Source organism: Typopeltis vanoorti, chromosome 5 (assembly GCF_054136105.1).
Source record: "Typopeltis vanoorti isolate ZY-2024b chromosome 5, IOZ_Tvanoo_1.0, whole genome shotgun sequence".
NCBI classification, from domain to species: domain Eukaryota; kingdom Metazoa; phylum Arthropoda; class Arachnida; order Uropygi; family Thelyphonidae; genus Typopeltis; species Typopeltis vanoorti.
In genome coordinates, this window is record NC_143553.1 from 32568272 (window position 1) to 32585456 (window position 17185).

At 35.2% G+C, this 17185-nt stretch overlaps 1 protein-coding gene across 2 annotated transcripts in view; it reads right to left on the minus strand.

Annotated features, from left to right (window-relative positions):
* Positions 1–15713: 15713 nt before the first annotated feature.
* Positions 15714–17185, minus strand: part of FipoQ (F-box/LRR-repeat protein FipoQ) — a 303650-nt gene continuing 302178 nt past the window's right edge. For both annotated transcript variants that reach the window (XM_090393073.1, XM_090393072.1), the window contains exon 7: positions 15714–16154. In XM_090393073.1, coding sequence (XP_090249199.1) covers positions 15803–16154 — 352 coding nt within the window. In that variant the 3' untranslated portion in view covers positions 15714–15802. The remainder of the gene's footprint in view (positions 16155–17185) is intronic.

Below are 17185 nucleotides of genomic sequence, written 5' to 3' on the forward strand. Positions count from 1 at the left end.
AATCTGTTATTGTAATGTTGTTCCTGAGGCTCTATTAAACTTATTTAGAAACCTCATGTTTTGAACTTAAATATACTATACTTGAACACTTTTATCAACACTGTGCAAACATGCTATATGTGAACACTTTTTTTTTTTTTTTTTAATCAACACTGTGCAAACTTCAGTTTTGAAAGTTTATGAATATTTAACAGCCTTTAACAACAAATTATTCTTTTGTAAGATGTGTGATTTTGGCTGTTGTTATATATTCTTGTCTGATTTGTGAACTAAATCAGTACTTTTAAAAAGAAGGTTGGCTAATAAAGATATGACAAACATAATAGAAAAGAACTAATGATTTAAGTAGTGACAAATATCGTCCGAGAGAGAATAAGAAAGGTCTGTTGGAAGAAGCAAGAAAGAGAAGTGAGAGAGTAAAAAATAGTTGCTTTGCTACTGAGATACAGTAGTACCAAGTTAAGAAGGAAGGCTGTGATAACAAATGATTCAACTTGCAGGTTGTGTAGAAGAAATGGATGCGAGTTTTTTAATGTGCAGTTGATGGTAGAAAAGACTTGTATAAGAGGGACAGCTTGCACTTGAATGGAGTTGGCATCTGGAGCCTGGAGTTATTTATTGGGATGAGACCTAATGCAGACAGTTGGGGAAACTAGATCATCACAGGAAGAATAGCAAGAATGCCTGTGTGTAAGTTCAGCTATGGTATGTAAGCATGATGATATGAATGGCATTGAGCATAGGTATGCATCTGGCGAAGGGATGAAAATTTATGCTTTGGATTTGGATCTTTTGAGTTTATCTGGGGAGGGAAAAGAGAAAGTTGTCCAACAGGACCAAGCATAGTGCAGATCGAACTATAAGAAAAAGCCAGGTAATAATTTTTGTCCATACACAAATGCCAGGAGCATTAGGATCAAAAGGGTTGAGTTTGTTGCTTTATTGAATATGTTGTGGATTAAGATTGTTTGCATTAGTGAAACCTAGCTATCAAAATCACTTTGTAACTTTGATTTTGTATAAAGGATATAGTATTTTTAGGAATGACAGAAGAAGAGGGAGCACTACTAAATGAGATCAGATGATTTATTTATGTCCAGTTAAGATATAAACTCATAAAGGCAATAATAATGTCCCATGTAGTAGTGAATGTGAGGCTAATAGGTGGGGTATTGCTGATCTGGTCAATTCAGTTGCATTGCCAAATTATGCTGATAACTACTACGCAAGTAATTATTATGGTTGACTTAAATTTTCCAAACATTAAATTGGATAGAAGAGAAATCTCGTGATAAGAACTGAAGGAGAATTTACTGACCTGTTGCAAGACAATTTTCTCAAGTAGCATGCGAAAGAAGGAACTTAAAGTCAGAGAGTATTAGATTTGATCATAACCTCAGAAGAGGTCTTTTAAATATGTGAATGTTTTGCCACCAGTTGGTGATAATGATCATGTTACATGCTGAACTACAAAGTTGGAAATTATAACCAGCTCAGGAGAATACCATCTTTGTACCCATGGTATCAGTTACTGAATGGAAATGATATCAGCAATTCATGGGCATGTTGGAAAAAGTGTTTAAATGAGGCAGTATCTGAATGTATCCCTAGAATTTGAAGAACAAATAGGATAAGTGTGAAATGGGTGTGCAACCTTATTAAGCAAAGGATCCATAAGAAGATGATGTGGAAGGAATATCGTGAGAATAAGAGCGAGAGGAGTTATGAAATATATAAAGCATAAGCCAGAAAAGTTACAAGTATTATGCAGAACGCTAAATCAGAGTATGAAGAGAAATTGGTTATGCAGCTAAAAAGCAATCCAAAAGAATTTTATCATTATGCCACAAGTAAAAAAAAAAAAAAAAATTGAATGTGGAAAAATAACTTGACTGAATGCAGATGGTACTCTTGAGTCAGAAGCTAATGAGATTATTCAAATAATGAGTGCTCACTTTGCTAAGATGTATCAACCAGGTATATGTTAACATAATGAACAGTGCTACTACTATATTGCATGAAGAGAGATAGAGGTGCATGAAAATGAGGTTGAAGAGCAGTTGTATAATCTGGATAAGAATTCAGCAATAAGAATAGAAGAAATGTCAACACATATGCTAAAGGAATCTTCAGCCGAAATTTGCCTTGTCTCAGCTCAGGAAAGATACCACAGGAATGGAAAGCATGTGTGCCTGTTGCAGCTGAGTTGGGTAAAAGGAATAGATACACATGATACTGTTGGATTTTATTAAGGTATTTAAGAGGATATCACACAAAAGGCTGTTGCATAAACTGGAGAATATGGGTTTGGAATATAAACTTTTGACTTAGATAAGTGGATGGTTGACAGATAGGTATCAAAATGTGAAATATGATAGGTGTGAATCTTACAGATTTAAGCTGACCAGCAGTGTAAATTATTAGTTTCGGGTTAGAAAGAAAGGCAAGGATGTTTACTTTCTCTTCACTTGTTTAGTATCTATGCTTGAGGACATATCATGTCTGTAGCATTGGGTGAGCTCAAGACAGGAATTATGATAGGTGGTAGATTGTCAATACAGAGGAGCACTATGCTGATGGTATAGTGTTCCTCTGTATTGACAAGGAAGAACTATGACAAAGTTAACAAGATCCATAAGAACAAAGGACTTCAGCTCAATCCTAGCAAGACAAAGATTATGGTTCTCAAAGGAAATACAGACAGTGAAGCTCCTGGGAAACAAGTGTACCTTAATGGAGAAAGAATTGAAGAAGTCAGGAAGTTTGAGTACTGGGACCATTATTAAGTTGAATAATTGCTGTTCATAAGATGTCAGAAGAAGATTAAGAATGGCTAAAACAACAGTCAGAGATGTGTCTAAAATCTGGGAGGATGGATCTATCTCCATGGGAACAAAGTTTAGGATTATGGATGTGAGACTTGGAACCTAAAGAAGTCTAATAGGAATAGGATGGCTGCTTTTGAGATGTGGTGTTACAGAAGGCTGTTGATGATAGCATATACTGAAAGGCAGACAAATGGATGGATGGGTACTAGAAAGAATCGGTAGAGCTTTTAAGGCTCCTTAAGGATATTGACAGAAAAAAGTTGAAATACTTTGGACACAGTGAAAAGATGGAGTACTTCTCAAAACGGAATCAGAAGGTAACGTTCCTGGATAAAGGAGCAGACCATCAATGAGATAGATGATGTGACTGGTGGGGCACATTACTGAGCATCTGAATGACCATACAGCATCTGTTGATGTCCAGTGAACAGATGGATGGATGGATGGATGGAGTGGTATACCCTAGGGATCAGTTCTTGCACCATTGTTGTTCAATCTCTCAATTGTTTGCTGATGATGAACAGGGTAATCAGAGATGTCACTGATATTCATCACTTGCAGAATGATTTGAATAGACTGGAAATTTGGACTGCTAGTTCAGTGTTAGTAAATGTAAAGTTATGAACTTCGGTATGATGAGATTTCCAACAGCATATTGTAATAGTGGGGTTATGCTACAAGAAACTGATGAGGCTGAGGATCTTGGTGGACGGGACTGCCACTCGGGATAATTGCAATGTTGAAGTGGACCTTGACATGTAATGATAAGGAAGTCGTTTTGCCCATTTACAAGGCCTTGTAAGACCGTATCTGGACTCCCGGGTTCCAAGGGGATAAAAAAAGCTGTGGAAAAGGGTACAAAGAAGAGTTACAAAGATTATATTGGAATTACGGAATGTAGATTATGATGACAGATTGAGAGTATGTGGACTACAAACTCTAGTTAACAGAAGAAAGAGAAGTGATATAATAGAGGTCTATAAACTTCTGAATAGGTGTTAAAGGGTATTGTCTGATAATCTTACATCATATGGAAAGTGAGGAGAGAACATGGAGCATCCATGAAACTTTTTTTTTCATGGTTAAGAGACGGGTAGGAGCTAGATATTTCTCTCACAGAGCAATGAATGAGTGTAATAGTTTGCCTCTTGGAGTGATGGATTTAATGGATAGTATGATAGCTGATTTGGTTTATTTATAGCCTTGCTCAATGAGTCCTTGACTCTCTGGAGGTCTCAGATAATAATAGTTTTTCAGTCATGCCTCAATAATGGTTATATTATTGTCAGGAATGAACCGTTTTTCTATCATCTAATAGATGGGTAGTCTGTGTCTATATGTGTTTTCTGCTGGTTTTAAAATATTGTCTCCCAGAATAACATAATCTACTTTCGTGATTCTGCTGAGTAGTGAAAAGCCTAATTTACATACGTGATTAAATACTGTTAGATATAGAAATATAAATCTTGAACATCAGCAATTAAACAACCAAACCATTTTGCAGCCTCAGAAAGTAGTCTTTTGTCTTCTATTTTATGATGTGCCTTTATATAGTCAATGTTGTGTTCCAGATCTGTTCATCAGATATTTAGAAAACAAATCTTATTTGTATCAGAGTTCAAATATGAATGAATAAGTAAAAAGTAGTATGTAATTAGTGTATCAAAATAAATTATACTAGCCAAGAAATTATATCATTGTTTAATCCTTTCCCAAGTATAAGTATGTGAAGATACTTGCATGTGAACTATCTTCAAAGTAGGCTACCTGGATATAGAGGCTGTTGACTTTCACATCACTTGCCTCAGTTTCCCATAATGCAAAGCACACACTTCCTTTTGAGTTTGTATATTGCTGTACTTAATGTAACTACCCAGACTGGTGTTGCAACGTTTCTCTTGAGATCTCATTATTGGGAGCAGACCCAGAAGATACCAAGGTTGAATTAATGCAAAAGTCATATTTTTCATATACAAGTAGCAAAAAAAAGGTGTATCGCTTATTGGATCAGAAACAGTTGTAGAAAATTTTCGACAACTGTTTACTCAAGTGCTGCATATCAGAGATGTGTGGTCAACAGCCAGAATCCCTTCATACGAACTAATATAAAACAGTATAATACATTAACCAATCAAGAAAATAATTTCTTCTGGAATGGATAATCCATTCCTGTTGATATTTTATGGAGAAACATGTCTAAAAATAATTAACTAAATTTACTTACATACAAGCCAATATTTTGCCTTAGTAGAAGAGCTGGAAGAACACAAAGTATGTCCACTATCTTCATTACAGTCATTCTGGAGTGGCAGACCTTGCCATGGATACAGATCACTGGATTTAATGCGGGGAAACCTCCTTATACAGAAACAGATATATACATCATAGAGATTTCTGGAATCTGCCACAGCTGTACAGCATTCTCCAAACCTAAACAAATTTTGCTGCATTACATTGCCAGAAATCTGGAAGACCATTGTGAGACCTTCAACAAGATTCCACCACCATACCCATAGAAGCCACCAGCTGTGACTGTGGGAAAACCTGCCTTTTGAAATCAGTCTGTTTGCTTATGTGCTTATTTGCATAATTTGCCTTAGTATCCATATCTTTGTGCCTGTGAAGATGCCTTGTGAACAAAAAAAATTTTGGTGTATAATCTAATTAGCTAAAGAAATTGAGTTAATTACTGGTTTTAGATGTGGGTTTTCTCTATTCAACATCAACATCTAAGTATCCAGTGGATAATGTACTGTTCCAACTGGGCAATGTAACAGAATTTTAGCTTTCTCATTAAACAAGTGTTTATGCCTGAAATTTAATTTTTTTTTTTTTTTTTTTTTTTTTTTTTTTTTTTAATTATCAACAGGCTCTTTTCAAAGGTTTGTGAAAGTGTCTGTGATAGTTAGACACCATGCTGAACCAAGAAAAATCTTAGAAAGATTTTTTGCTTGGTTACAAAGTAAATTATACTTGTCAAGTATTTCTTGTTTAAAATTATCCAAGTGTAAACAAACAAAGATTATGCATAAAATATCTTCACGACAACAACTTGTATAGAGGCTAATGACTTCACATCATTTGCCTTAGTATCCATATTGCAAAACACACTTTCTTATGGATATGCATAATGCTTTGCTCTGTGCACATATACTGTACTGTGTTCCCCTGATGAGAGAATCTGATTTTGTCAAAATATCAGAAAAAAATATTAATTACATTTACTATAATTAATATTTATTCTATATTATAATTTTCTTAAAAAATACAGTCATGAATAGCCAATGTATAAACCTTTCTACCAGAATCACTCGCTAGTTTCTTTGGCCTCCAAAAATAGGCATACTTTTCCGCTCAAGATGCTGCTTTTCACCCATCTAATTACTAACTTTGTATACTGGGGGGGGGGGGGGAATCACTACCCAGACCAGCTTCAACCTTTCTTGAAGTGGGAGTCAGACTCGGAAAAATATTAAAGTGGAATGGAATTAATGCAAAAATCACATTTCCCATATACATGAATTAACAAGGGGCATCACCTTATTAAAATTCTCTGGATCAGAATTTAGTTGTAGATTTTTTCTTCACTTGGGTACGAAGTGAATTATACCTACCAAGAAATTATATTATTATTAGGGGGTGCTTAAGGGTCAAAGCTGTATAACTGAGAGGAGACTTCCACATAGCCTTTAAAGGAATGCGGAGAACGACCAGGGCTTGTGACCTAATGTCCAATCCTCACCTCATGGTGCACCCTGTTGGGTATCTACTTGGATACTGAACGAATGAGGAGGGGCTGGCAATATGGGATTTAGCCGACCAAATTGTATTCTTATTGGTTAAACCAAAATAAAAAATGATGGTACAACATGACAAAATATCATGCCGGCTGGGGCGTTGCCCGTTTAAACAAGGCCCCCGTTGTTTTCACCAAAGAACCAGGGCGAAAAGTCAGCTACTGAAACAAATCTGAAAACAAACCCCAACTCAACATCACCAGAGTTAAAGATCAGTATTATCAACATCAGAAGCCTGAATGGCAAAGAAATGGAGCTAGCTGAGGAATTAGATAAGTACCAGATTGACATAATAAGGGTGACTGAAACAAAAAAGACAAAACTTGGTGAGATCTTTCTGAACAATAAATACAAAATGTTATATTCAGGCAATGACAATCAAGGAAAAGAAGTAGTCGTAGTATTCAACACAAAATACGAGGCTAATCTTCTTGAATGGCAATCAGTCTCAAGTAGAGTAATGTGGGCAAATATGAGAATGGGGAACTGGACAATGAGACTTATTTGTGCCTATGGTCCCACAGAAGGTTCTACTAAGGTAGAAGTGGAGGAATTTTTTGAGGCTTTAGAAAAAGCAACTGACACAATGAAAAAGGAAAAGTTGGTCCTTGTTGGGGATCTAAATAGCAGAGTAGGAAATGATTGTGAGACATACAAAAATATTTTGGGAAAATTTGGAGAAAAGAGCAAAGCTAATAATAATGGCAAATATCTGTTGGATTTCTGCTCAGGACATGGACTGGTTATTACTAACACCATGTTCCAACATAAAAATGTGCACAAATTCACATGGACAGAAGAGGCTAGGAATAAGAAAAGTCTCATTGACTATGTTATTGTTGATAGTGATGTTTTCTCCCTGGTGCAGGACACCAGAGTGTAGAGAGGATTTGAAATTGGAAGTGATCACTATTTAGTCTTGAGCAGGATAAAATTGAATTTCATATTGAAAAGAATAACATGTAAGAAAGTTCTAAAGCAAATAAAAGTTGAGCAGCTCTCAGATGTGAACTGTAGACTAAAATACACAAAGATTATTGAAGAAAAAATGAAAGAGTTTGAGAACAGGAATCAAACCTTGGAGATTCAGTGGCAAACTCTGAAGAAAACATTGATTGATTCTGGCAGAGAGCCATGTGGTGAGGTTGTCTACAAGGATAAAAAAATTAGAACTCCCTGGTGGACACAGGAAGTTAAAGAGGCAGTGAAGGAAAAGAAGAAAGCATATCAAAAGTTCCTGGCAAATAAGTCAGCTTGTGCTCTTAGAAAATACAGAGACAAATGCATGCTAAACAAAAGTCATGGGAGGACTTTGGCAAGAATATAGAAAATAAATATCAAGAAGGTGGCAAAATATTCTGGAGGTTGTTGAAGAAGCTTAGGAATGGAGGAAAGGGGGCTGTAAAAGGAGTTAGAGATGATAAAGGCGACATAAAAACGGGAGAAAAAGATATCTTTGAGGTATGGAGTAATTACTTTGAAAAACTGCTAAATGAAACAAGCAGTGATGACAGCACAGTGATAAAAAACACAGACCAGGCATGCAGTCAAGAATACATATCCATACTTGAAGTAGAAAAAGCCATCAAAGGCTTGAAATGTGGAAAGGCAGCAGGAGTAGATGATATTCGACCAGAAATGCTGAAGTATGGTGGTATAAGAGTCTTACAGTGGCTGCACTGCATAGTTCAGAAAGCCTGGACAGAGGGACAAATTCCCGATGATTGGAGTAGAGCTGTCATAGTACCCATATATAAAAAGGGAAATAAAACAATGTGTGAATTACAGGCGTATTTCCCTACTGAGTGTTCCTGGCAAGATCTATGCAAGTATACTTGAGAAATGGTTGAGAAGAATTGTGGAAGAAAAGCTTGGTGAAGAACAAGCTGGATTCAGACAAAATAGAGGCTGTCAGGATCAGATCTTCACTTTACGACAAATAGTCGAGAAAGCATGGGAATATAACAAAGATCTGTATTTAAGTTTAGTCCATTTGGAAAAGGCATATGAGATGGTGCCAAGAAGGAAGCTGTTCAATATCTGTATTTAAGTTTAGTCCATTTGGAAAAGGCATATGAGATGGTGCCAAGAAGGAAGCTGTTCAATACGCTGCAGTTATATGGTGTCAGTGGGGTATTATATCAAGCAATACTTGGTCTTTATTTGAGTTGTAAGTCAGCAGTTAGAATTGAAGGAAGTACAGGAAGATGGTTTAATGTTAAATCTGGTGTGAGACAAGGATGTGCATTATCCCCTCTGTTATTCATTATCTATATGGATCACATTATGAAGGAAAGTGGTATTAAACATGATATCAAAATTGGAGATGTTAATGTCAGCTCTTTGCTTTATGCAGATGATGTTATACTTCTAAATAAATCCGCTACAAGTCTGCAAGATTCATTGACTAAATTGAATAGCTGTTGTATTAGATATGGTATGAAGGTCAGCAATAAAAAGACAAAGACAATGAAAATAGGCAGAATCATTGAAAATGTCAACTATGTTGTGAATGGAGAACCTGTGGAACAAGTAAAACATTTCAGCTACTTAGGCATGATTTTTAGTGAAGATGGTAAATTAAATATAGAAATAGACAACAGAATCAGCAAAGCTGGTATGGTGTGAAGTCAATTGAATAAATTCATATGGAATAAGAGAGAAATTAGTCGGAACACTAAATTAGCTGTATATATACAAGACAGTGTTCAAACCAGTTTTAACTTATGGATCTGAGAGCTGGGTCAGAAGTAAAACACTTGACCAAAGACTAGAGACTGCAGATATGAGAGTCCTGAGAAAGATTATAGGCGTGAACAAATGGCATCAATGGCAATATCATATTAAAAACGAGGATATTAGGAAAGAACTTCACATTGTCAGCATCCAGGAATGCGTTAGCAGAGCTAATCTCAGGTGGTATGGTCACTTAAACAGAATGGGTGAGGAAAGATTAGCAAAACAAGTGTTCTCTGCCAGGGAAGGAAACGACCCAGAGGAAGACCAAGATATAGGTGGATTGATATGGTACAAAGTGCCTTAGACGATAGAAATATGAGATCTGATAATGTTGGAGTCTTGACAAGTAACAGACTGATTTGGAGGAAAATTGTAGATAGGAAGTTAGTAATGATGTAATTTTTTTCATGTAGTACTATCATATCCTGTACACCCCTTGAGGGTACATGGCACGAATTTGATGATGATGATGAGAAATTATATTATTGTTTAATCCTTTATCCAAGTGTAAACAAAAAGTTTGCACATGAAGTATCTTCACAACTAATCTACCTACATATATTATTGCAACTGATGAGAAGTCATTAGCCTCTAGTGTACAAGCTGCCTAGTCATATTCTTCACAGACAAACTTTGTTTGCTTAAACCTAGATAAAATTAAAACAAGAATATAATTTCTTTGCAAGCATAATTTACTTTATTATGTGGAGATTATATTTGTTTAGAATCTTGACCACTGTATGATTTATTTTGTCCTTCAGGTCTTGTATTCATTCTGTTAAATATAAAATGAATAATCACCAACACTTAAACTTTTTAACATATTGAAGTGAACAGATGATATCAGTGGTAAAATCATAATAAAAATCAAAATATTAGAAATTAATATGACATCGCTTGCCTTCAAGAATGGGTATGTAGAGCTAAGATGGTATGATTGTTTAAACAGAAGAAGGGAGAGAGAGAGAGAGAGATAGAGGAAACAGCAAAACAGGAGCATAATGCTAAGAAAGAGACCCATAGTAGTTCCAAGTGTATAGGGTCTTACAAAATTGCAACATAAAATCTGCCATTATTATATTGTCAAACATGATTAATTTGGTAGAAAAGTGTTGATAGGAAGCTAGCAGCAGTGTAAATTATGTAGTAGATTATAGTATCCTGTTCATGGTGCATATTATTCAGTGGTGGATTACCCATTAAGGCAATGAGGCACGTGCCTTGGAGCCCCAAGCCAAGATATTTTCCTAATGAAGGGAATTTCATAGACATGTTTAAAAAAATTTTGTCCATGAAATGCTATCCAAACGTATCGCATTTCGACTATATTTGACATTGGCGTGTGGAGTGTGTGAAGGTGAGCAATCTTTTTCTAAGATGGCATTAATAAAAAATCAAAACAGGGCTGTAATGAGCCAAGAGCGATTAAATGCCTTATCCCTAATTTCCATTGAACACAAGTTTGCCAAAAAAATAAACTTTGAAGACATAATAAATTCGCGAATTCTAAAATTTGCAAAGGAAATTTGTAAAAACGACGAAAAGAATTATTCGTTAAACTAAAAAGTTTTATTATTTATCATCCTTTAACAGACAGAAAAATCCAGAAGTTCAAAAAATTCAAGAGTACAAAATTTCATTTATTTTCCACCTAACTTATTTTTTTTATTATTTCTTTGGGGGGGGGGGGGTCCCAAATATAATTGGCCTAGGGGCCCCAACTATCCTTAATCCGCCACTGATATTATGAAATAAAAATATCAGTAAAAGATAATATGGCAAATGCCTACATCTGTACTACATTTTGATATAACAAATTTTTCACTATATTGATCATTATCATAATTTGTACAAAAAATTCTTTATGTACTGTTCAATTGTTAATTTATCAGTAAATCCTGATTTTTTTTTATTTTTTTTTATTTTTTTTTTTGAATGGACTGAAAAGAGTGGGTTTGCATTAGGCTTCAACATCAAGTTAATAATTAATTTACAGGCTTTGTCTATAAATTAACTATTGACTTTGAAATCTAACCAAGTGAAAAATAAACTTTCAACATCTTTCTGTAAATCCAGAGTAATTTAACACATTCGCTGCCATGCTATTTCGGCATAGTCTGTTCCCGTACGACGAGTAATTTCACTTCAAGGTCAGTACGGTAATCTCGTTGCTGGCAGTAAGCGTCATACGAGTATACTCATAGTTGGTGCAGAGCATATACCATCTATGAGTATACACAGTTTTGCTGCTAGCTCCACAAGCCAAGCATTTTCACTTCTTCAAAGTCAGTATGGTAATCACATTGTCGGCGGTAAGCGTCATACGAGTATACTCGTAGCTGGCTTGTGTAGCTCATATACCAACTACGAGTATACTCGTAGTTGGCAGCGAATTTGTTAATAAAAAGGTGGCACACCATTTGGCAACTCCTATAGGTAAAGATGACCTTGCCATTGCTTCTGCCTGGTATCTCCACTTCTGGGCCTGGCTCCCACTGAAGATACTTTCAGGTGCAAACTTTGTTTGCTCACTCCATGAGGTCTTGGGATAATAATAAAGAATTAAACTAAATATATTATAGTCTAACCAAGTGAAAAATAAACTTTCAACATCTTTCTCTAAATCCAGAGTAATTTAATAAAAAGGTGGCACACCATTTGGCAACTCCTATAGGTAAAGATGACCTCGCCATTGCTTCTGCCTGGTATCTCCACTTCTGGGCCTGGCTTCCACTGAAGAGACCTCAATAAAGGTCAAAACTAGTCTGGGTAGTGGCCCTTCCCTTAATGCATAACATTATACATATCTAAGTTTTAAAAGAGGTATACCGTGAGTAGACATATCGATACAAAATTAATAATGGGAAAAACTCACGTACAAAGATTATTTAATAGTATAATTTTCGCCTGTGTGTCACAGGCATCTTCAGTACATTAAGCTTAAATTAAACAATAACTGACAATTTCAAAAAGCACCACCTAAGTAGCTGGTGTAAGATAACTAAAAAGGTAAATAAATTTCCTAAAAAAAAAAAATTAATACAATAAAAAGTTAGGAAAGATTAGCTGATTTGTAAAGTACTATCTCCCATAAAGGGGATAGACGTAAGCCGTCGGATCTGTTTAAGTTAGGAGAATGAAGTAGAGTTTCACATGTTTCTTTATAAAGGCATTTGATTTTGTAATAAATTCTGGTTATTTTTCCTTTAAAAATAAGTTGTATCAACAAATTGAAGGAACAGCAATGGGTAATCCTCTTTCTCCTGCTATCTCCAATTTCTTTATGGAACATTTTGAACAGCGTATCTTTGACAACATTTCTCCCAGACCTACTCATTGGTTCAGATATGTCAATGACATTTTTGCTGTATGGAATGGCTCTTCGGATGAACTTCAACAATTTCTCACTAAGTTAAATGCATTTCATCCTAGGATCAAGTTTACCCTAGAAGTAGAATCAAATAAGCAGTTAGCTTTTTTAGATCTTCTAATTCTTCACCAACCAGATGGTAACCTACATTTCTCAGTTTATAGAAAGAAGACTCGTACAGGCCATTATATCCATGCAGAATCTCATCACTGTTCCAGTCAAAAGGCAGGAACTATTAAAACGCTGGTTCATCGGGCCCACTCCTTTTGTTCTTCAAATGATCTTTTACAGAAAGAATTACAATGTATAACTACTTTCTTTCTATCTAATGGTTATAAGAATTGCCTCATTAAAAGAACTTTGAGTAGTTTTAAGATGTCTTCCTCTTCAAACAGAAGAAATAACGCGCATTACTATCCCTTATGTACAAGGCATCAGTGAACGTATAGCAAAAGTTTTAAAACCACTGAATATTTTTGTTGCCTTTTGACCGTTTAGAAAAATCTCAACCTTTCTCACTTCTCCTAAGGACAAGCTTCCACATCTTAATCATCCATGTGTCTACCAGATTCCATGCTCTTGTGGATTATCTTATTTCGAACAAACAGGAATATCTGCCTCTATTCAGCTAGAAGAACACCAATCTTATATTGAATACTTTAAACCTGAAAAGTCTGGACTTGCAGAACATGCCATCTTCACTAGACACAGAGTTCATTGGAGAAAGACAAGAGTTCTTCACAAAAGTCAGTTTCTCATGGAATGCCTTTATAAAGAAACATGTGAAACTCTACTCCATTCTCCTAACTTAAACAGATCCAACGGCTTACGTCTATCCCTTTTATGGGAGATAGTACTTTACAAATCAGCTAATCTTTCCTAACTTTTTATTGTATTAATTTTTTTTTTTTTTTTAGTAAATTTATTGACCTTTTTTTAGTTATCTTACACCAGCTACTTAGGTGGCGCTTTTTGGAATTGTAAGTTATTGTTTAATTTGAACTTAATGTACTGAAGATGCCTGTGACACACAGGCGAAAATTATACAACATGTCCCAAAATTCACGCAAGAAGTAATTTTGATAGAAAACACAGGTTTTTAATTAAAAATTGTAATTTCTTATTGATTCATAAAGTATACAGTATAGGGTTATGCATGGAATAGCATATCGGGTAAATGGCCTCCACGGCTTTGCTGGCACATGCGCACTCTTTTGTCGAAATTTTCCATGACCGTTTTGCATAAATGTGGCTGAATTTCGTTGATACAGAGCTCAATTTCCTCCTTCAAGACATGGTGGTTGTGGGCTTGTTGGCATAAACCTTAGACTTCAAAAAACCCCAAAGAAAAAAGTCCAACGGCCTTAAGTCACATGATCTGGGTGGCCAATTCTGATCACCAAAACGGGAAATTACACGACCAGGAAATGACTCGTGCAGTAATTGAATTGTTTCTCGGACTGTATGGCATGTGGCACCATCTTGTTGAAACCACATGTCATCCACATCCATATCTTGCAATTTAGGCACAAAAAACTGGATTATCATGTCGCGATAGCGAGCACCATAACTGTTATTGCCTTACCAGCCGCATTTTCGAAGAAGAATGGACCGATGATGCCTCCAGCCCAAAATCTGCACCAAACAGTGACACGTGGATGCATTTGTTTCTCAATAATCACTCGTGGATTTTCTGAACCCCAAATGCGACAATTTTGTCGATTAACGAAGCCATCAAGATGAAAATGAGCCTCATCGCTGAAGATGATTTTGTTCGAAAAATAAGCATCCACTTGTTGTTGTTCCATAATCCATTCAACGAACTCTCTTCGCTGTGTATGGTCATTTTTAATAACCCTGAACTGTCAGCTGTCACGCTGTCTTTTTTTTCTCGTCAACACTTTACCGCACAAATGGCGCTAAATTTAAATCTTGCGTGAATTTTGGGACACCCTGTACTATTAAATAATCTTTGTACGTGAGTTTTTTCTGTTATTAATTTTGTATCAATTATACATATCTGCAAGGAGATGTGTTTTGCATTATGGGAGATACTGAGCTAGGAGTGATGTTAGCTTGGTCCACCTTTGCTATGAGTTGCCTGCTGTTGTACTACCTTACCCCAGTCCTGAAGATCCAGGCGCAAACTTTGTTTGCTCACACTCGGATAAAGGATTAAACTAAATTTATTATAGTCTAACCAAGTGAAAAATAAACTTTCAACATCTTTCTCTAAATCCAGAGTAATTTAATAAAAAGGTGGCACACCATTTGGCAACTCCTATAGGTAAAGATGACCTCGCCATTGCTTCTGCCTGATATCTCCACTTCTGGGCCTGGCTCCCACTGAAGAGACCTCAATAAAGGTCGAAACTAGTCTGGGTAGTGGCCCTTCCCTTAATGCATAACATTATACATATTGCAAGGAGATGTGTTTTGCATTATGGGAGATACTGAGATAGGAGTATTGTTAGCTTGGTCCACCTTTGCTAAGAGTTGCCCAGTGTTGTACTACCTTACCCCAGTCCTGAAGATACTTTCAGGCATAAAGTTTGTTTGTTCACACTTGGATAAAGGATTAAACTAAATTTATTATAACTTTTGACTTGTTCAGTAATTAGTTGAAAAAAATAAATTAAACATAAATATTTTACTATTATATAACAATTAAAATACATATTCATTTGTAAAGTGTTATCACAATGTAACTAGTAAAGGGGGAAGAAAAAGTTGCTTTCTGTGTTTCAGTAAAAATGGTAGTTTTATCCAGTGAAGTTAAAATATTAATTTATATTCTAAGTTTAATTTTAATATCATTCCACAGAAAAAAAAAAAATAAAAGCACCCTTTATTTTTTTATTTTTTTTCAGAATTTCTTTGATTTGCTACTAAAACAATACTGTATTTTTTTTTTATTTTGGTTAATATTAAGGAGTAAATTATAAAAAAAAATAATAATAATGGGGAAAGAACTAGAAATTGAATGACTTACATATGCATTTATTTTATCATGTTGTACACTGGTATATGAAATTTAAATTAGTTAAAACAGGAGGATTGATAGCCAGTCAATTGAAAAGCAAGTCTTTGTAGAACTGAAGCAGATAACATAATGTGACTCTGCAGTTAGTTGTTGTCCTTACAACAGTTTGGCGATCTGCACGTTCAAAGTTGGATTTTACTAACTCAAAATATTTGCCATCAGCTAAAGTCATACAACGCAGTCTCAAACATTTAACTCGGATCAGATCAATAGCTTTACTACTGCGATCACTGAAACGAAGAGTGTCAGCATCCCATCGTAATTCCAGTCGTTCTAAACTAGAACAGTTATTTGCAATAGATTCCACCAGGGAGTCGATATGAATTTTTTGATGAATTTTTTGGCAGCAACCCTCGGGCATTCCCATTATTAAGATCCTAAGTAAAAATAAAATAATTAAAAATAACAATTCATTTGGTGATTACAGTATCTCTAATAAAATGCAACCATTGTAACTGTTGGTTATTTTATAAATTAAATTAATAATATGCAAAATACAATGGCTTTAAAGATCCCGTTATTAAGAGAAAAAGAAGGCAAACATCAGTTAGTCAGTCACACGAAATTTGGAAAACTAATCACACCTTATATGCTGTATAACGATCGCTGTATTATTAAATTTCTTGTGTCAACATGTTTCCAGGGATCTTTCTACTATGTCAATTGCCATTAAAGTCAGTTTTAATGTGAAAGTGTAACGGTATGCATTTTTGGGATGTAAAGGTTAAATACTATATGTATACAGCATTGATGGAATTAAAAAAATTGAAGTTGGTGGACAAAGGAAAGGCAGATATTGGAAAGTAACTTTGGATTATAATTAAATTGTAATATATTGATCTTTAATGGACCATGATTTATAAACATCTAATACCAACAGGCTTCTTCAGGGCTTATAACGGTAAGAGAAAAAATTCAAGGTGGCTAGTACTGAGAAAATGGAGTAACACTATCGTATAAATTAAACATTAAAACAGAATGCATAACATACGCATGGATCGTGTTGTGTTAGTCACTGTTATCAAAACTACAGAACGTGCTCTCATAACAGTGACTAACACAACATGCTCCATGCGTGTAATATTATGCGTTCTGTTTTAATGTTTAATTTATATGATAGTGTTACTCCATTTTCTCTATACTAGCCACTTTGAGTTTTTTTTCTCTTACTGTTATAAGCCCTAAAGAAGCCGGACAGCCCCCGTTGGCAAAACGTGTTGGTATTAGATGTTTATAAATCATGGTCAATTAAAGATCAATATATTACAATTTAATTATATGTTTGAATGACCAAATATAACCTAAACAATAACTTTGGATTACTTGGTCATTGAAGAAGTGTGTTACAAGTAGAGATCTTTTTTTTTTTTTTTTTTTTTTAAGGCTTTGGCCATGCCACATCTGGGTT